The 20,716-nt window shown below is 48.4% G+C and overlaps 1 protein-coding gene across 2 annotated transcripts in view; it reads left to right on the top strand.

The window, feature by feature from the left end:
- SERGEF (secretion regulating guanine nucleotide exchange factor) overlaps positions 1-20,509 on the top strand; it is a 181,393-nt gene extending 160,884 nt beyond the window's left edge. For both annotated transcript variants that reach the window (XM_016139512.2, XM_016139513.2), the window contains exon 11: positions 20,142-20,509. In XM_016139512.2, the coding sequence (XP_015994998.2) occupies positions 20,142-20,485 (344 nt within the window). In that variant the 3' untranslated portion in view covers positions 20,486-20,509. The remainder of the gene's footprint in view (positions 1-20,141) is intronic.
- Positions 20,510-20,716: the final 207 nt, after the last annotated feature.

Here is a 20,716-nt window from a genome sequence, read left to right as displayed (position 1 = left end):
CCATCTATCTATCGAGATTTATCTTAAAGGATTGTCTCATATGATTGGGGGGCTGCCAAGTCCAAAATCGTTGGCTCAAGCCAACAGACTTGAGATTCAGAAAAGAGTTGATGTTGCAGCTGTGAATTCAAAGGCTGAAAACTCAGGCAGTGTTTCGGTGTGGCAGCCTTAAGGCAGAATTCCTTCTTCAGGAAACTTCAATCTTTGTCCTTAAGGCCTTCAACAGATTGGATGAGGCCCACCATAAATGATTGTAAATGTTAATCGCATCTTAAAAATAAAAATGCCTTTATAGCAACATCTAGACTAGTGTTTGACCAAACAACTGGTCGCCGGAGGCTAGCCAAGGTGACACAAAATTAATCATCATACAATGAAAGGGTGAGGGTTCTCGACAAAGGCATTTCCTCCCTCTCTTCCCTCCATCCTTCCTTTTTAGGGTCCTAAGAGGCTTCACTTGGTGACATCTCTGGCATGCGGGCCTAGAAGCTGTTAGAATCTGAGCAGTGGGGACCTGTGTGTCCCTTCTGAGATCTATGTCTGCTGACCTTACAGCCCAGGGAATCAGTGTCCCTCCCTCCTGAGGCAAGCCCTAGGGTACTCTTAGTGGTTTTCCGTTGAAGTCCGCACTCCAAGCCATACCAGTTTTTCTCCGTCTGAGCTGTTCCCGATCCGCTTCTCTCATATTCACAGTGCTCCATTCATTATTTCTGCTTCTGAGGTTAGATGTGAAGGCCTGAGCTCTGCCACAGCAGGGCCGTTTGAGCCACCAGGATGACCCTTCTGGCACGGGTTAATTAGCAGTGACCGAGAGCTGGAAGGAAAGGCCCTGTGGGGAGAAAGAGTTAACTCCCTGCCTAGAATGTTTTAGGTGGCATTCTGCCTGAAAGTAGAGAGCTGGACTCCATTCCATTTCAGAGATTTATACCCTACAGGTGATCCAAAATGCTTCTTATTTTAATGGAATGTGGAATTGTTTTTGCCAAAGTCGAAGAGTGCCTAGATGCCTACATGGGATCTCTAAGCCAGCATAAGGTTGGGGAAAGAGCTCTGGACCAGGAATTAGAAGACCCGGACCCTCGTCCACTCCCTCCCTGTGTGATCATGGGCAAGTCACTCATGAGTGTAGGCCCCAGGTACCCCTTTCATAAGATCCTGGAAATAGCACTCCACCTCATCTTCGCACAGATACCACCTTCCGGCGTTCAGAGCATCTTCATGATTCATCATCTCTGTTCCTCGCCAACCTCATGAGATAAGGATAAGAATGGGAATGGATTGTCCTCATTTTGCAGACAAGGTTCAAAGAGATGTAATGGCTTGCCTGAGTTCACGTAGAAGGGAAGTCATGAAGCTAGACGTGAATCCTGGATCCTTAGTCCAGCTCGTTTGGGGGTACCCTTTTGGATATGGCGATATCTGTGAAACTGTAAGAGAGCACACACTGGAGATGACAGAAGGCTAGTGGGGGATCCAGTGGGAAGGACAGCAGCATAAGAGAAGGGGTGACACTGCCTTCCTGTTCCCCAAGCACCCAAGGCTTTGGAGGGAAATGGTAGTTGGAGCAGACTCCCTTAAACTGAAGAATTGGTGTCTAGCGACTCAAATTAAAATGTTTTCTCATGCTGTTGATTTACTTCAGAAAACATTTATTGAGGCTTTATCACAGACCAGGTTTCTACGGGGGCGGGGGGGGGGGGCGGGGCGGAATAAGTAAGCAGAAGTATAATGCAAAGGAGACTGTCTACTTCTGTAAGCAGAAGTATAATGAAAAGTTTTATATTTGAAATGTAAACAGAGGGCTTTGGACTTGCAGTGGAAGGTGTGCTCAATCAAGTCATCCTGGGGAGACGAAGGCAAATACAGCTGAGCCCGGAAGGATAAAGCAGGATTTGACCATCAGTCAGAGGAAGAAAGGGGCCTCTGACCCTGCTCTTCCTTCTGGGCCCCGCTGCCGCAGCCACCGCTGCCGTGGTGTGACAAGAAGCCAGCTGCCACAGCCTGTTTGCTATAGGGCCTAGCCGGCCCCAACCCTGGCGGAGCCTTTACCCTCTCTTGTCAGATTTGATGCAGTGCCCTGAAGCATATACTGCAGAGCGAGAGAGATTCTGCCTGGCAGCTCTCAGAAGAGTGCACAGGAGGAGGGGAGGCACACGGGCCCTCGGCAGGGGAAGGGCAGGTTGGAAGGAGGTGCCTTTCTAGTGACCGCGTCTACCCCTCCTAAGGGACTAAGACGGGAGCTATTGCTTTGCATGTGTGATTTTAGATTGAGAGTGTTTTGTGTCTTTATTTTAAAACCGATTCTCAGTCTTCTGTGCAGTTTTCTGTCAGCTTGTTGCCATGGAGAAGTCGGTTGGGGCTAGCTCTGTCTCTCTCTGTGTCAGCATTTCTGGACCTGCCAGCTGCCTCCTGCCCCCTTCCCAGATGGAAGGTGGAAGGGGCACAGGGCCCCATTTGGTGGGCAGACCCTTTCTCTGCAAGCACCGGGGCTGCATCTCAGTTCTTTTGGGGATAGGAATTCCCTTTTTCCATGCTTCGACTCAACAACTCTACTATGTTGAGTGCCTTTATGTACCAGGCATTGTGTCGTGCTCTTGCAAGGACGAAGGTTACTTCGGCTGGAGCCACGCCTATCTTCGGGCAGGACCCCGGCAGCATGTTCCATCACACCACCTCTTTCTTGTACTGTGTTCCTCAACCTCATTCTCACTTCAGAATTTTAAGGACCGAGTTAGTTTCTCCTGCAACCTTTATAACTGTTCATTTAGAATCTGCACTCCTGGATCTTATTTTATCTTTGTGTCTCTAGCACCCAACACAGAACCTGAGACAAAGGAGCTGTCTAGTGAAATCCTTCCTCTGATGGCTCAGAATGTCTGTCTGTCCTGTCTTTCTTCCTCTATTTTGAGCTTAGAGGCAGCGTGTGTGGCAGCCTGAGCCACTGGGAAAGGGAAGAACTTTCGAACCAGATAAATCTGTGCTTGATTTTGGGCTCCACCTTTTTCTAGCTGTATGATCTCAGCAAGTGGCTCCTTCACTTGGAGCCTTAGTCAAACCCAGTACTTTTCTTTAAACCTGAATCGCCAGTCTGTCAGTAATTGAATTTTGACATTTTAAAAACAACGTAGAAATTACTGGTGGCCATTTGACCCAGCAGGTGCCGTCCTTCTACATGCACATGGGGCCCAGTTGAGACTTGTTGCCCTGCAGAGAACCGTGGGTGGGGTCTAGAGACCCGGAGCTGTGTCCTGGCTGTGACCCCGATGTGCTGTATGACCTTCTTACCAAGACTATTTGAAAAATTTGAGAATTGGATTGGGTGAACCTGAAGAGTTCTTTTTGTTCTAAAAATCTGAAGATTCAACTTGAAAAGAAAAATCTTCCCTCGGCTGCTACCATTACCATTGCCCCTAGGCTCGAGGCTGACCTCAGCATGACCCCTTCTGCCAGCCTCTCCAAGTCGCTTTCCCAGGAAGCTCTGAGCCAACACTGGCATTGGATGTGGAAATCTCCTTTGGATATAACGTCCTTTGAATGCATCATCTCTATTCTTACCCCCAATCCAGTGGATGGGGCTGGCTTGCATCCCAGAACAGTGCAGAATTGCTGGAAGGAGGGGTTTTTCTTATTCTTCTTCACCTGTGTCTTGCTTTCCCTCAGGATCTGTTGCCTTTTTGACCCTTTGGGTGCTGAGGATTCTATTTTCTGAGCTACCGGCAATCCAGGGCTCAGTGCAAGGCACAGGAACCAGAGATAAAGGTATTGATTGTCCCAAGGACAGCCTTCTAGTGTGTGACGCAGACAGGCGAAACAAAGCAGAGCTGTAAGTCCTCGGGAGGCTTGTCCAGGGAATCTATAGACTTGGATTCCAGTCATAGCCCTTCTGCCTTGGGCAAGTCCTTTCCTTCTACACCCCCCAGTTTCCTCTTATGTGGAATCAAGTAGGTTGGCCCAGTGATCTTGAAATTCCCTCCCTGCCCTGAAACTTTCCATCTAGGCTCAGGGAAGTAGTGATTGCTGTAAACTTTCTGGAGGAAGGAGCTCAGCCTTGAAGGCTAGACTGGGATTTGGACTTCCCCAAGAGAAATTGGTGAGGGCCTTCCTGGCTAGGGGGAAGAGGGTATGTGAGCACAGGCAGAGACTGTAGAGCACAGGTATGGGTGGAGCAGGGCGGGAAGCCCTCCCGACTTGAGCAGAGGGTTTGTGTGGGTCATGAGGCATGCGAGCAGGCTCAGAGGAGGCAGCTCTTGCCTTCCATCTGAAGGCCCTCGTCTCCAGGGTGTAGGGTACAAGTGGTATCTGCAGTACGGGAAAGCAAATGAGACAGGCTAAAACCGGGGCTCCCTCCCTGTCTGTGGGCCCCAGGCTGATGTATATCATGACAGGAAGACCTTTATCAAGAGGGCACAAGTGTCAAAGCTAGGAGAGGCCACTCCCTTTCCAGGTCCTTTCCCTCTCACTCCAGCCAGCAGGTTCTTGGTAGGCCCAGGGCAAAGTATGAAAGAATAAGTCTTCCTAGGATAGCTGCCCTACTTTCATTGTTCCTCCCAAAATATTTCCCTGAACTCAGGGTAACAAGAGGAATATTTTGACTGCGTCCTTGGTATTGGATTCTAGATTTATCTCCCAGGCCTATGAAATCAAAGAATTGAACATCCTAGACCTATATGTGACCTCCGTCCTGCCAGTTTCTGGCCAAGGCCACCTGACTCCTTTCAACCCTCTGTACTCACAACTTTGCAGGTGACATGTCCTCTTGTCCTGCCTCCTTTCTTGCTCTCCAGGCATCTCTCTTCTGATCATCTAGACTATATATTTCTTGATGTCACATGCAATGAATGGCCCATTCTATATTCCTGATGTCAGCTACCAAGTAAAACTCAATCAATATTTTATGAATGGCTGGAAAGACCTGGTTCAGCCCCTGTTTTCAAGCATGCTAAGGTTTGAATTAAGGAAGCTCAGTCCTCAAGACCGTCTTGTCAGGCTTCAATGCCTATGAATTTCCTTGGAGGAATCTGGAAGTTCCCTAGTGTATGGGAGCATATATTAAGTTAGTCAACTCCACATGGTCCCATATGCTCTATGTAAGCAAACTGGCAGGAGAGGATAGAAACGCAGGGGAAGCATACTGGCTATGGAGTTGACTCCTACTGGGTCTAAATAGGGATCAACCACCCAAGATGTAGGGGCCTCAATGATCCCAGGGATGTAAATATCCTGGAGGGCCCATTTGGGATCCTCCAGCAGGAGGTGAGGGGTCTGACAGCAGGAATCTTAAGGTAATTATCACGGGGCATTGAAATTCCAAGGGGCTGCAGCTAGACAGCAACTTGGGGGACAGATTAAAAGGCTTGGGCCTCAGGTAGTGAGATGGCAAGAGAGTCTAGGTAAAGTGTCAGGGTTCTGCCCAGCCAGCTAGAGTTTGACTCAGGCCTCCATCCCCAGAAAGCCCCAGTTTGGGGCTCATTAGTCCTCTGGCTGGGCATTCCCCATGGGTCAGCAGGGAGACAATCCAAGGGATCTGACCTCCCCTTCTAGTTGGGATTGACTTGGAAATAGGCATGACCTCAATGTGGAAACACCTTCTTCTGGTCCTCAGTTCCCTTAGGAAGGCGGGACAAAAGGAGGCAAAGGCTGACATGCAGCCAGGCCCAGAGGTAAGTCCTGCCCCCTCCTGGTTCAGTCTGGCTCACCAGGCCCTTGCCTTCATTTCAAAGTCCAGCCATGATCATGCCACCCTCTGGGCCGCCATTTGGAAAAACTAGTCTCAGGCTGATACTCACTGCCTGTAAATGGCGTGGAATTAGCCTAATCAGTGGCTCTTAATTCCCCAACAAATGCGGGTGCTGTGCTAATTGCCAGGGTCCACGCCAACAGATCCTTGGTTGGCGGCATCAAACAAGAGAAGTGATAATTTGGGGGTTGGAGTTGGGGAGGGCCTGCTTTGTTGGCTGAGCCGGTTAAAAACCAGATTACCCCCGAGTGAGCCACAGTGCAGAGAGCCAGGGCCTGGCCTCCTTATCAGTCAAGGAGCTGGGTGAGTGGCCCGCAAGTGTGTTTCAGGAGCTAAAGCTCAGCACCAGTGGAGCAGTTTCTTGCCCATTAATGGATTTTTCTGGTTCATCGGGGAAGAGTCCACCAACAGCCTGGCATGGCACTGCCAGGGCAGCTCATCAGGGATAAAGCGCCCCAAACCTTGGTCTGCTGTTACCATGGCAACATGGTAATTCCAGACTCTCCAGGCAACCTTACTGGTGTCTGCTGCTGTGAGAGATTCAGATAGAGAAGGGCCACTGTTCCCTTCTGCATTAGAGACAGAGCAAATTGTGAAGACAGAGAGCTGCGTGTCAAGAAAAATGCTATTCCTTTGACGTGGGGGCTTCTTGATGAAATGGTATTTAAGTGGTTATTAAAGCTGTTGTGTCTGTTACAGTCTTTTGGAGAGAGCTGCAGGGTCAGAAGAGACTTCCTGGAAGAGAAGAGGAAGGAGAGATGAGGAAGAGTGGGGGGAACAGTGTGAGCAAAGGCCCAGCTGGGGAGGTAGATGAGTGTGTAGAGGGGGTGGGCAGTGTGGTTTGGCGGAAGTGGGCAGGTGGAGCTTCTCTGACACTTGCTGGTTTAAACCACATGTGGCAAAAGCCTGACTTGGGACTTACATCACTCAGGTTATATTCTGCTTTCCCTTCTGAGGCATGGGAACTGATCTCCACACGTCCTGCCTCACTTCGGGTGGGCATTTCCTGCTTTCTGTTTGGCTCACAGTTGTTTGCAACATCTTTTGTACCCACTGGAATTACTGGAACGGAGATCCAGACAGGAAGGTGCTCACCTAAGGTCACCAGCAATGCAGAGGCCATGGAACAGAGGGTTTGAGAACTTAGGCTCTGGAGACAGACTGACCTTGGTTTGAGTCCTGGCTCCACCATTTAGTTTTCAGGTGAGCCTGAGTCCCAGTTTCTTCAGGGGTGAAATAGGGATCCTGATCATTTCTACCCCATTGGAGTGTTATGGGTATGACATGAGACATGGAAGTAATAGAGAAGAGTTCCTGGTATGTAGTAAGAGCTCAGGAAGTGTTGGTTATTAAGAGATTGGTAATTCCTTAAAAACGAGGACTATCTCATTCATCCTTGCTCCTTCCTCCTCCTCTCTCCTTGTACATGTAAAGCACCCAAATGGTGTTAATGGGATGAGTGCACGAATGCTCCGAATAAAGAACCGTCCACATCGATGGGCGCTACACGCTTCTTGAGCATTTTCAGTTTTGGTGCTATTTGGTCTCTATAGGACTGGAGCCAGGCCAGGCTCGAAGTGTGTCCTGTGTAGCTCAGCCCGCACAGTAAAGTGACTTGCCCATATAGGTCCCATACTTAGCTACCCTATGGCCTGGGACTCGTACGTCCCAGGGCTGTGGGTTTCTTGAGGGACAGATGGAACAGATTCTTCCTGCCCTTTATGCTATTAATGGTATTTAATATGTAGTTTTATAATATACAAAATGTTTGTATTCACTCTCACACAAGCCTCATCATAACACCAGGACTGTCAGGAGTGATATCCCCAGCATTGTGGATGACGACTCCAAGACTCAGTACCAGTGGTAGCTGGCCCTAAAACACACAGCAGGGGTGTGGGGCCATCTTCTGCTCCAACTCTGATGGTCTTTCCACCGAATGACAGCTCTCACTTACCAGGATGCAGCTCTTAAATAAGTCACCTCTCTTCTAGACATGCTTGTTCCCTGATCTTCCTGCATTGGGTTTGTAGTGGGCTTAGGAAAGTCTGAAAGTCTAGCTGAGTGGAGACAGGGGTATTGTCAGCAAATGGTGTCTCCATGAGCCCCAGCAAGGCTGCAGCCCCAGCAGGTCCAGATGTGCTGTGGAATGACAGCCTGGGGATGCTGGAAAGTGCTCTCCATTGTCCTGAAACATTAACCATCAGACTAGCAGGGCCCTTGGAGATCAGTAAAGCTGGTGCCTTCAGCTTATAGGTGCGGAAACAGCAGCCCTGGGAGAGGTGGTGACTCACCGTAGACCATTTGCTGAGTGAGAGGCAGAAGTGCCCTGCGCGTCTCCTGTAGAACCATGTGGCCACACCCAGCGGAACTGGCCTTTCCCTCCTCTGAGTGTCTCGTTCGAATTCATTTTAAAGCATCAGATGAAGAAGTGAGTTTTTGGAAGAATTTTGATATATCAGCACATATTTTCAATAGTGTTACTTAAAAATTTTTTTTTATTATGGAAGTAATTTATGATCATTGAAGAAAATTTGTATCATAGAGAAATGTTTTATTTAAAATTATAAGCTGAGTGATAACCTTAAACCTCAGAAATACTCCTATGGGCAGGTTGCTACCATTTGGATGGAGGCTTTTACACCAATGATTCCCCAAGCCCTGTAATACCTTCTAGAAGTTTAGCTACAGAGAGTAGGAGAGTAGCAATCCATAGAGGCCCCTAAAGACTTAATTTAGTTTATAGACTTCAGATAGTTAGATATACTACTGATAGTAGTAGTCAGTTATTGGCATTTGTAGAGTTTCTTCCAGGTAACAAACCACTTTTTTCATAGGTGTTCTCATTTGTTTATTTGGTCATTACAAGAATCCTGTAAGGTTGGGAAAACAAGTATTATTTCCGCATTTTGCAAATGAGACATTTGAGCCCCAGAGAGATTAAGTAACTTGTCCAAGAGTATACACATCTAGGAAGTAGCAGAGCTACCAACTTCAAACAAAAACTTGGCATAAAAAAAAAGCGGAAGGCACCTAATAAATATCTGTGAATGAATGAATGAATGAATGAATGCATGTTTGACTTCCCTTCCAGGAAGGTGCTGGGACTCCTCTGGGAAGCCCTACGCGTCTACGCAGCCAGTTGCGGGGAGTGGGAGGCTGAGTGGACGCAGCTCTGAGCCCCTCGCCCCTGCACCAACCAGAGTAGCTTCAGCGTTGCCTGTTTTACGCACTGGGACGTGGAAGGCATTTTAGCAGTCTAACTCTTGTATCAGTGGTTCTCAGACTCTGTACGTCAGAACTGCCAAGGGAGAGTCTGACAGTGGGTTTTAGGTGGGCATCAGAGGACTGATGGTCAGTGGGCATCAGGCCACAGCGTGAGAAACAGTGGCCTCCTTCTTAGAGTCAGGAAGATAAGACCCAGGCAAAGCAGGGAGTTACCTGCAGTCACACAGGAGCAGAGGCTCCACTGGGAGTTTCGTCCTTGGGTACCTCGTCCACTGCCCTTCCCCCTGTACCACAACTGTAGCCAAGCCAGAACACAGATGACACAGAAGAGTAACAGAACGGTTTCCATGGCAATGCCTAGTGGTTTGTGCCTGTCAGGACACCTCAGACAAGCACTAATCCGAACCTGTAGCTAGAACTCGTGCGAAATGCTACCTACTTACTTCCTCCATGCAAGGGGTCTTGGGGGTGGGGAAGAGGGCTGGCATGCTTTTGCCATGAGCCCTTCTACTGGAGATTCTCCCAAATAGAATAGCAGGTGGCAGCAAGAGAGACCAGACCAAGAAGGGCTAAGGACTAGATCCTGGGCAGGAGGCACAGGGCCGTCCCGGCGGCGGATGAGGGGATGGGAGGGAAACGAGTGTTAACTGAATGCGGATCGTGTCATGGACTCTGTGCTGGGCACTTTACATATTCATTCAAAAAAAAAAAATGGTAAAAGAAGGATGATTGTCCTCATCTACAGATGAAGGTATGGAAACTCAAACACACAGAGCAGAAGAGACAAGACTTCAGATCCAAGCCTGCCTTGCTCTATAACTACTGAGCAGCAACAGTTGTTTCCAAATTCTCTGGCCCACTGAGTAAGGGCTTGAGATAAGTAACTGCCCAACTGGCTCCTTCTTGTCTCAAGAAGGAGAGGGTTAGCCTGCAGGCAGCTGGGCGGGTGCTCATTCAGAGCTGGGACCGGCTCAACCAGGCCAGGCCCACAAGGACAGAGTTGGTCCTAGAGCTGGAGAGGGAGTCTGCCTGGGCTTTAGCTCTAATGTCTGCCTTCCCCCAACTGAGGCTGCAGGTCCCCTACAAACTGCGAGTGCCTTCAGCACAGGCTGCCTGACTGCCCCTTCACATATGGTTCCTGGGGATTGGTGGCCCCTGTGGGCAGCCTGCCCAGCTCTTTGACTTGGTTTCCTCTCAATTGAATAAGCTCCTCCTGGCGTAAGTGACAACGATTCATTCCCAAAACAAGCATTTATTGAGCACCTTTTGTGTACCCATAACTATTATAAGTGCCAAGGATACAACAGTTGGACGAAATGAAATTGTTCTCTTGGAGCTATCCGTTCTAGTGGGCAGATAGACAGACAAATAAGTAAATGATGGGGTGACATGCTAAGAAGGAAAATAAAGCAGTGCAGGAAATAGGGGATGGGGCTGAGTGATCAAGGAAGGCTCTCTGAGAACGTGACATTGAACTAAGACTCTAATGAAGAGAGAGGGATGTACGTGCATACCTGCGAGGAGTGTTCCAGGCAGAGGGAACAACCAGGACCACGACCGGCCGGCTGGAGGAGCAGCAAAGAGGCCAGTGTGGCTAGAGGGGAGTGTGCCGAGTGGATTGAACTGAACTGGGCGCAACGCCAAACGCAGCAGATAGCAGGTACTTATTAAGTTCCAGAAACCTTAGGGAGGTCTCCTTCTCCGGTTCGTGGCTTCTCATAGAACTCTGGAACCCTAATTGTCTCATCTGCATGTGGATTCTTCTGGACCTGCTGCCGGGTTCCAGAACACACCTTCTTGCCCCCACCCCCAATATTGCTCTAACTCCTAGCCTTCTCTCCTGTGCGCCGGTGGTTCCCACACAGGCGTGGGGTGAGCAAGGCAGGGAGACTCTGTTGGTGACCAGGCTCCAGGAATGGCAGCCGGCCAGCCGCTCCTGGCCCCAGAGCCACATCTCTGTTCCGGCCCTTGTGTTGGTGCCCCTCAGAGATCGCTGTGTTCATTTAATACGGCGATATTTCATAGAGACAGCCAGGCCCTCATCACCAGCACGTGGGCCAGGCTGGGGGAGACAGAAACAGTTTAGGAGTATACATGGGCTGTGGGCTCAGCAAGAGTCAGTGGACTCAGACTCCAATGCAGCTAATGCGACCTCAGGCTAAACCGATAGAGGCAGCCTCTGGGACAACATGTGCGCATCTAGGTGGGCTCCTCGTCTTTAGAGCCCTTGGCCAGTTCTGGGGACCACACTTCTAGAGGAATGATGACAACTTGGAACCTACTGAGAGGAGGAAACCCTGACTAGCCATGGGGACAGGCTACCAGGTCATACAGAGGGAGGATCCTGTCACCTGGAGGGAAGAAATCATAGAGCCTAGGAGAGCTATCTGCAGACACTTAAATGCAATAAACTCTGAAGGCGCCATGCTGTGCCCTTGCTCCTCCATCGCCAGAGCCAGGCCCCTGCCGGCAGCTGCAGACTCCACATCAGGCCTGCTTGTTACAGCCCAGCTTGTCATGGGGTGTATTCGTTTCTGGGCCTGTCACCAGCCTCTGTTTCTTCATCCTCAGGAGGTTATCACAATACCTTCTCCCCAAGGCTGCCCTGTTAGCTGAGATGGGTCAGGCAGAAGTCCTTAGCACCATAGGTAGTCGTAGTAGGCCCTCGAGAGGGTTATAGTTGCCTTTTCTGTTTTCTCTGCTAATACAGCCAACAAGCCCAGAAAGCCAGCAGTTCTAATAGAGAACATAGAATTTAGAAAGACAATCTGTGGGGAGGATTTCAGTTGTTTATAAAACAGGCCAACACGTTTCCACCTCGTAAGTTCTAAATCCATCTTCCCTAGCTCCCTAGATCTAAGAATAGTCACCCAGTGGAGCCAACGTGCCGCAGCACGCTCTCCTCGCAGGTGACTGAGGAAATGTATCCACAGCAGCCACAGCACCTCCTACTCCTGGGGGGTGGGGGGAGGGGAAGGCCGGCCTCTGCTTCTCCCAGCTTGCCTGTTTCTGAACCAATCCGGCTCAGTTTTCTCTCCCATACGGTGCTGATCCAAATATCTTCCTCACTGGGCTGCTCTAAACATCAAAAATGCGGTGCCCGCGGTGATGCAGGGGGAGGCACAATATTGCCCCGCTCTGGGCCTCAGTGTGCTCTTATGTAAAGGGGTAGAGATTGACAAAGCGAACTGAACACCTTTTTAGCTGTGGGGTTCTGAAAGGTTCTAGAGTAGGTCCCAGCTTTCCTGTTTCAAAATGTGACCTCTGAAAGCAAACCCAGAAATTCAACACATTTTTACTTCCCATCTCAACCAAGGTCATTCCTCAGGTCTGCAGGAGCCAGCCTGGGGACCTGGGCATGTTTTCCCCTAATCGGCTCTTCATCCTATGCCTTTCTTCTCTCTCCCCACCCCCACCCTGCCCCGCCCCCTCTCTCCCCTTTCTCCTCCTCCTCTCCCTCTCCCTCTCCTTCATACACATTCACAACCACCAACACCACCACACAAGTTCCCAGGATCAGATGGACTTTTGACTTCTCTCATCCCAGACTCCGCCCACTGTGGGAATGCCCTCGCCAGCCGGGCAGCCTTCCTTCATCACAGGGTTCTTCCCCACAGTGAGCAGAACCAGCCTTCCCATGGCATCTTCTCCCCACACCCTCTAGGAGAGAATAAGGCAGCTCTGTTCTCTTGCTAGCCATTTATTCATTTGTTCATTCTCACAACAGATACTCATTGTGCACTAATATAGCCCAAGCACCGTTGGGCTACAGCAGCAAACAGGACAGAGCTTACAACAGAAAAGAATTCTCAAAGAGCTTGTGTTCTGGTCAGGAGAGATAGATAATAAATAAGCAGTAAAAATATATATATATAAAGAAATAAAGCAGGTGAAGAGACAGAGTTGGGAGGGGTGTAGGTTGTTATTTCACGTAGAGTTGTCAGGGAAGACCTCTCAGATAAGGTGACATTTGAACAAATACCTGAAAGTCATGAGGGAGTGACTGCGTGGATCAAGGGCAAGAACATTCTAGATAGCAGGAACAGCAAGTGCAAAGGCCCTGAGGTGAGCGCTGTTGGAAGAACAGGAAGTCAGCGTAGCTATGGTGATGTCAGCAAGGTGGAATATGATAGGACATGAGGTCAAGGAGGAAGCTGGAGACCAGCTGTTGTTTATCTGAGCAGAGCAGTGTCACGTCTGACTTAGGTTTTCACAGGACCACTCAGGCTCTGTGTGGAGAATAGACCGTGGAGGCAATAGAGGCAGCAGAGAGACGAGTTAGGAAGCCTCTGCAGGAGGACTGGTGTGAGGCAATGGGGCTGATGAGAAGTGGCCAGATTCTGCCTGTGATTTGGGTCTCGTCAGTGGTAGAGACAGGAAATTGCCCTTGGGAGGACCTAGACCACGCTGTGTTTCAGGGTGAGGGTGATTTTCCTCACCCAGGCCAACTGCCTCAGCATAAAAGGTAGAGTAGCTGTCTGTTGTCCAGGCAAGAGAGGGTGAGGTCCTCCTCTTTCTATCCTGAAGTTGCCACCCAGATATATAACACTTTAGGAGGCCTGAATTCTGGGTTCCTCACTCTATTCCTTGCTCAGAGCAGGAACCTAGGGACCATCCCACCAATTACAGCCAAAGAGATAAGATCCTCATGAGCTTGGGTGGCTAGACACTCTGAAGTTTCTCCCAAATTTGCCCGGCTCCAAGGCCAGCTGTACCCACACCGACATTTACCAGCTTCCCAAGTCCAGAGCCTTCCTCTCCGTGAGGTGCTCAAACCTCACCCCTCCTCTCTCTCTCTCTCTCTCTCTCTCTCTCTCTCTCTCTCTCTCTCTCTCTCTCTCTCTCTCTCTCTCTCTCTGCTTTGTATTGCAGAAGAGCAGCCCCAACTAATGCTCTAGGTCTTTGTGAAGTCTTTGACAGGAGGAGAAAAGGTGAACCATTAGCAGCCTGACTTCTCTGCCCCAAACCTCCCTACCTCCTCTCCTACCCCCACCAGATGCGGGAGAGGGTAAGGCCTTCTGTGGTTTCCTCAGCCTGGGCCCCAGCACTCACGAGGGCTCGGCGAGGTTCCTGCGCCTCTGCAGAGGGCTTCTCTCGTCAGCTGCAGCTCTTGCCTTCCATCGCTGATCTTGTCGCCACACAGGTGGGCCATTACTATGTGCCTGGAGAGCAGGGATTTTGCTGGAGAGGATAGTATATTAACAGAAGAGGTCCTGGAGTCAGACTGCCTGGTCTGACTTCTTACCAGCTGCGTTATCTTACACAGTTCACGCCACCTCTCTGGAAAATGGGGGTAATGTTAGATTGTGCCTCACAGGCTTGTTGTGAGGATTCAGTGAATTAATACTTAAAAAGTGCTTATCACAAGGCCCGGCATACACTAAGAGTAGTCAGCGATTTTATTACCATTTCACATGGTTTGGACTAGTGAGGGAGCCTGAGACTTGAGATTCTGGGATTCTAGTCCTAACTAGAATGGCCATGTGACCGTGGACAAGTTATTTCACCTTTCTGAGCCTAGTTAATAACAAACACTTCAGGGGGTCGTAGTGGGAATTAAGGTAACATTTGTGTGACCCCGAGAAGCACCCTCTCTAGGTGGCAGCCTTCATCCTCATGGTATGAGATGGCACGGCGGCCTAGAGCTCCAGCCATCACCTCCACATTGCCAGTGACAAGATGAATGAAGGGACAAAGAAGAAGGGACGAAGTGTACATGGCATCTGTCTTCGAAGGCAGGGTACCAGGAGCTATTACAGAACCTTTCAGCTTGCATCTCACTGGCCACAACTACCTGCAAGAGAGCTTGGGAAGTCTTCATTCTGTGGCTCGGGGGCAATCGGGAAGCTGTCCCGCACATGCTCAGGTGTTTGCCCCTCCTTGGCAACGCCCTCCAGCAGAAGTGCTGCCCCTTCCTATTGTCGGGCTGGAGTCCCAGCACCACAGGTTGCCACACAGATCAGGCAGGTACCACAAGGCCTGAACAGATTTCAGTATTATGTCTATCCCGTGCCAGGGACCCTGCCAGTCCTGAGGTTCCATTGCCTGCGGGGCTCTTAGACTGACGCAATGTGGTAGGCTGTGAGCTCCATCACTTGTCACAGCCTGGATCGGGGTAAATCTGCCATGAGCAGGGGGCCTGAACTCTAAGAGGCTAGGGAATCCCTCAGTAACTCCAGGCTCTCCACCCGAGGCTCAGCTAGGGCCACTGAAGCAGATCTGGATCAATCAGGTGGGATTTCAGTGTCCTCGAGGGCCTGGCAAGTGCCAGGCACACTGCAGAGAGCCCTCTGTAACGTCAGGAAACATCCCGTAACTCGCATGTTTTGGAAATTGGGTGTTCTGTATTCCAGTTAGCTCAGGGAGAGGCCATTCTTCCTCTTACTTCTACATGAGAATAGCCCGTACAGTAGCATCTTGCTGAGTTCACAGGCCCTTCCTATCTTCCCTGTGCTTCTTAAAAGGGCCCCAAGTGAGGTTGTGGTGGAGGTGGGGAGCCTGTTCTAAAATGCTGGAAGAGCTCAGTACTTAACGATGTCCTGCTGTGAGTCCTTCTGGTAAGGGGATAGCCAGTCTTTCACTTTCCAAGGTCAGCATCCTGGGTTTTACTGTAGGAGGATTGCTTAAAGTGTTCAGGACCCTCAAACCCTTCATCATTCCACCCTAGGCCTTGCCATCGGCCGGTGCCCCTCCCCGTCCTCTGTGCTGCTTGCCCTGGCGTGGCCTTCCTTGCCTCTTCCTCCTCTGCCCATGGTCTGCCTCATATATGTCACCATGTGTCAGGGTGATGTGCTGGCGACCCTATGAGGTAGTTGGGGACCTCATTACCATTATCATTACCATTGATGTGGGATGCAGGGCAGCATAGCACAGTCCATAGTAAATAGCATTAGTATTATATATATACGAGGGGCCAGCAAAGTATGACCCACTGGCCAAATCTGACTTGCGGCCTATTTTATATGGCCTTGAGAGCTAAGAATGATTTTTAAAGAATTATAATAAAGAAAAAGAATATGCAGCAGAAACTAAATGAGGCCCTCGAACCTAAAATATTTACTGTCTGCCTTTATAGAATAATTTTGGCAAGCCCTGGTGTATAAGATGCAGAGTTTAGTACAGATTCTGGAGCTATACTGCCTCAGTTCTGGTCCTCAGTTTCGTCATCTATAAAATGAGGATAATGCATAAAACACGGCTGCCTCACAGGGCTATTAGAATTAAACGAGCTAAAAACTATAAAACGCCTACCCTCAAGTGAGCTGCTTTGGAAGTATGGGGGGAAGATATTTTGGGGCCTCTGCCAGGCCTCTCGACCCAGTGGGCATGAAAGCCCTGGCTCAAGGCCTTGGCTCCCCCAGCCCGGAGCATGGCTTCCTCAGAGTGTGTTTCCTCTGGCAGGAGGAGAGGGACCTGCCAGCTGCCCGTTGTGCCGCGTCCTGCTGATAGGTCAGCTCTGCCTTCCTCCTACCCCCTATTCCTGCTGGCCGTCAGCTGGTGCCACTCACCAGGGCTGGGCACAAAGCCCACGCCAGGTGCCGGGCTAGGTCTGAAGGTACCAAGCCTTTTTCACCTCTCCCACCCTGTGCCTCAGATCAGCCTGGCTGAAGCTCCTGCTGAACTGTAGGTAGGAGCTGCAGCCTGGGGCGCATCCTCTCTGTGTGCATTTCCTCACTCGAGGGCCAAACAAGCAGACATCTGTGTTTCCCCACACCTAAGCTTTTGGCCAGTGATGGCCTTCTCATGAGGGAAGCAGGGGAGGAGGAATCCTGGGCCAGCCTGCCTCCCTCTGTTGAAAGGGTGGTCTGTAAAACAGCATTTCACTGGATAATGAATAAAATGTAGAGATTAAAAAATTCAAATCATTGAAAAATTAAAGAGGATATTTTCTGATCTAGATAAGGATAAGCTCTCAATTCTTATAAGCAATGGAAGAAATTATAAAAGATCAATCAATTTTACTACACAGAATCATAAAACTTATGTTTTGCATCAAAAAACCCAAAACAAAATGTTAAGTCAAACTGAGAAAAAATATTTATGCCAGATATGCCAGAGAAAATTAATATTCTTAAAAATATTATAACAACAAGGCTCTTAATAACAACAATAGCAAATATTTATATAGTACTATGTGCCAGGCACCATTCTAAGTATTTTATACATACTTACTCATTAATCCTTATAAACAACTGTGTGATAAAGATCCTATTATTATCCCCCATTAAAGAGATGAGGGAACTGAGGTACAGAGAGACTAAGTAACTTGCCCAGGATCACTCAGCTAATGGAAGAGCTGGGTTTTGAACCTAGGCCATCTGGCTCTTGGGTCTGAACACTTAAACTCTTCTATACTAAATAGGAAAAAGACACGAGGCAGACACAGTACACAAAAGAGGAATATCTGAGAAACATAAGAATTAATCTTCAGTTTCATTGGTAATCAAAAAAGTACAAATTAAAAGAATGAGATACCGTTTTTTGTCTTCGAATTAGGAAAGATTCTTAAATATTGTAATAATTAATAAATAAAGACAATGCCGAAGTAAAACACCCTCACAATTACTGTAGGTATATGAAGTGGCTTTTCTGAAAAATATTCTGGCAGTACTCAAAATACTAGTTGGGAATCTCAAAAATGTCCTTACCCTTTGACTAGGAATTCCTATTCTAAGACTCTACTTTGAGAAAATAATTAGAGAGATAGACAAAGATTCATACATAAAGATGTTCCTAGGAATTTTATACAAAATAATGAAAAATTAGAAGCAACCTACTTATCTGACAATTAGATACAGGGTAAGGAAATTGTTTAATCTCCATAATGACAATTAGTCAGTCATTTTAAATAAATCTGTACAACAAAAGACACCATGCACAAAGTGGAGAGACACCACAGACTTCTGGGAGAAGACACTTGCAACACATTTAACAACAAAGAATTACATAAACAAAAGATTCTTAAAGAAACTTGTAATCAGTGAGAAAAAGGCAAATAATCACAGAGCAAAACAGGCAAAGAATGTATAGAGGCAAGTCATAGAAGAGACAACTGAAAAAAAAAGACAATCTAGGGTTGATGACTATAAAGTGATGCCCATCTCACTAATAGGGAAATGCGCATGAGTTGAATGTACCTATCGAAATAACAAGAGCCCAAGGGCAAAGACATAGGGAAACAAATTCTTTCCGTTGCTGATGGGACTGTACATGACTGCAGTCATTGTGGAGGGCTGTTTGGCCGCGCCTGGGAAAATTAAACATGATTCCCCTACACTCATACTTCCAGGAATCAAGCTTGCACAAACACCAGTTTGTACAAGGAGACATGTTCAAGGATGTTCATTGCAGTGCTGTTTATAATAGCAACAATATTAGTATAATTGTGCTATCACATTTTCGCATATTATATAGTTGTCTAATAAAACAGCAGCAATTGTTATTAAAGAACTGGAAATGGATAAAGGAAAAGAAATGGATATGTAAAATATGATTTATACACACTGGGATATTATACAGTTAAAATGAACCAGCCCCATAACTATCAGCTCAGATAAATTTCAAAAACAATGCAAATCTTTTTTAAAAACTAAAAATATTACATAGTATTTAAGAACCACATAGATGTAGAAAAATATTAAACAAGCATGCAAATATTATATGCCAACTTGACTAATTTTTTTAAAAAGGGGTTGAATCAAATATAATATAATGTTAACAAATTTTCCAAATCCGGATGAGGATGTTGCGTCTTTTCTGTTAAATTATTTTTTGTACTTTTCTGCATATTGAGCTATTTCAAAATTTCAAACCAATTATTTTTAATTTAATTTTTGAATAATTTGCAATTTCATGGAGAAATGTTCATAATTTCATGGAGAAATGTTATAATGTTAAGAGATAAAAGCAGGACAAACTACACACAAATATTTACAAATTTCACAAATTAAAATTTGAAAGAGAGATCTAAAATATTTGTAGTAGTGGGCACGATTCTGGAAGTCTGCTCTTCTTTTATACCCATCCATATTTTCCACTGTTACCTTTTTTTGCTATGAAGATCTATTACCTTTATATCCAGAAAAAGTTTTTTAAAACAACTACAGAAAAATGTGAGTGTAGACCCGAGGAAAGGGTCCAAAACCTAGGAAGCAGAGCTATGGTGGCGTGGGAGCATCGCGGGCTGTTGGAGAGACCCACACTCGAATGCTGGCTTCGGTGTTCTCTTGCTGTGTGGCTCTGAGTTCGTTCAGTCTCTTATCTAGTCAACAAACACTTATTGAGCACCAACTGTGTACCAGGCACTATGCTCGAGATACGGCAGTGACCAGAACATATGCGTTCCTTCTTGCGCTGTAGAGTGGGTGGTGTGGCGAGGAGGCACAGTAAACACATCACCACGCCAGTCAGCTCTCCACCGCCTGTGAGGGGGAACTGCAAGGGCAATAACAACAGTCTGAGTTGGATTGGGCGGCTGTGGCATCTGGCCTCTGACATTTTTTCTGGAATCTAAAGGACGAGGAGGTCTGGAGCCCAGTAAAGCAAGGAATTCTGGGAGAAAGGAAGGCTCCACCGGGCATATTAAAGGAACTGAAAGAAGGCTGGGTTCTTGAATGCAGTGGGGCGGGGGTAGATTTGTGCAAGGAAAATAGTCACAGGCCAAGGAAAAGCCTTTAAGGGTGGTGGGACGTCATTAAAGGGTTTAAGCAGGGTAGTGACATGATTAAATGTGCAGCTCTTTGGAGATCTGAGTCGACGGTGAGCAGCCCCCTTAGCTGGCTGTTGGCATGGCCCGAACGGGAGGAGGGCGTCAGGATCGGGGTGATGGCAGTGGAGATGGAGAGATGTGGAAAGGTTTGAGATATTTTGGGAGACAGAGTTGGCAGGTCTTAGACTACCTGCTTTGGGGCGTGGGGATGACACTGCGGGAAAGGCCAAGGGGGACAGCCGAGTGTGGGGCAGGAGCAGGTGAGGGTTGGTGGGAGTGGGAAACGCCGAATCAACGGCAAACTCAGGGGCGCAGGGGCGGAAGCGGGGACAATGAGCTCGCCACCAAGTGTCGCCGAGCGTTGGTTTCTTCATGTATAAACTGGGGTTTATGATGATACCTGTGCCCGCAAGGTGAGTGTTTCAGAACCCAAACCACATCTACAGCTGTCGTCCCTCTCCCCCACAGGTGGGGTGTGTTTCTCCTGGGGCTGGAACGAACATGGCATGTGCGGGGATGGCACCGAAGCCAACATCTGGGTCCCGAAGCCCGTGCAGGCTCTGCGGTCATCGTCGGCACTGCTCATAGGCTGTGGGGCTGGCCACTCCCTGGCCCTCTGCCACCTGTCCGTCCTCTCCACACAGGGCCAGCACCTCAAGGTCACTGGCCCTTCCCCAGATGCCACCGAGGACGCCAGATCTCAGGAAGCCCTGGACAATGAGAGAAACCGGGAGGAAAGACAACCAGAAACCTCTACCCAAAGTCGATCTGACGGGTGCAGAAATGGGGGGCTTGTGACAGAGACCCTTTAATAAAGTGGCTTTTCTCACTCAAAATGTTGCTTTTTTTTCAGTCTGGGGCTCAGGAGGCACTGTGGTTGGGCCGACTGCAGGCGGGAATGACGGGAGGTCGCCTGCCCAGTGTTGGGCTCAAGGAGACACATTCTTTCCACCCAGCAGATGAGAATGAGGGGTTAGGTCCTCTCCAAAGAACACAGAAAGCAGCAGGAAGGCTCCAGGCTGGCCCTGCCTGATAGGGAAAGA

The sequence above is a fragment of the Rousettus aegyptiacus genome, unplaced genomic scaffold (assembly GCF_014176215.1).
Source record: "Rousettus aegyptiacus isolate mRouAeg1 unplaced genomic scaffold, mRouAeg1.p scaffold_m13_p_5, whole genome shotgun sequence".
Taxonomy (NCBI): domain Eukaryota; kingdom Metazoa; phylum Chordata; class Mammalia; order Chiroptera; family Pteropodidae; genus Rousettus; species Rousettus aegyptiacus.
Note: the sequence above shows the minus strand (reverse complement) of the source record. Positions and strands in the feature narration are given on the sequence as shown.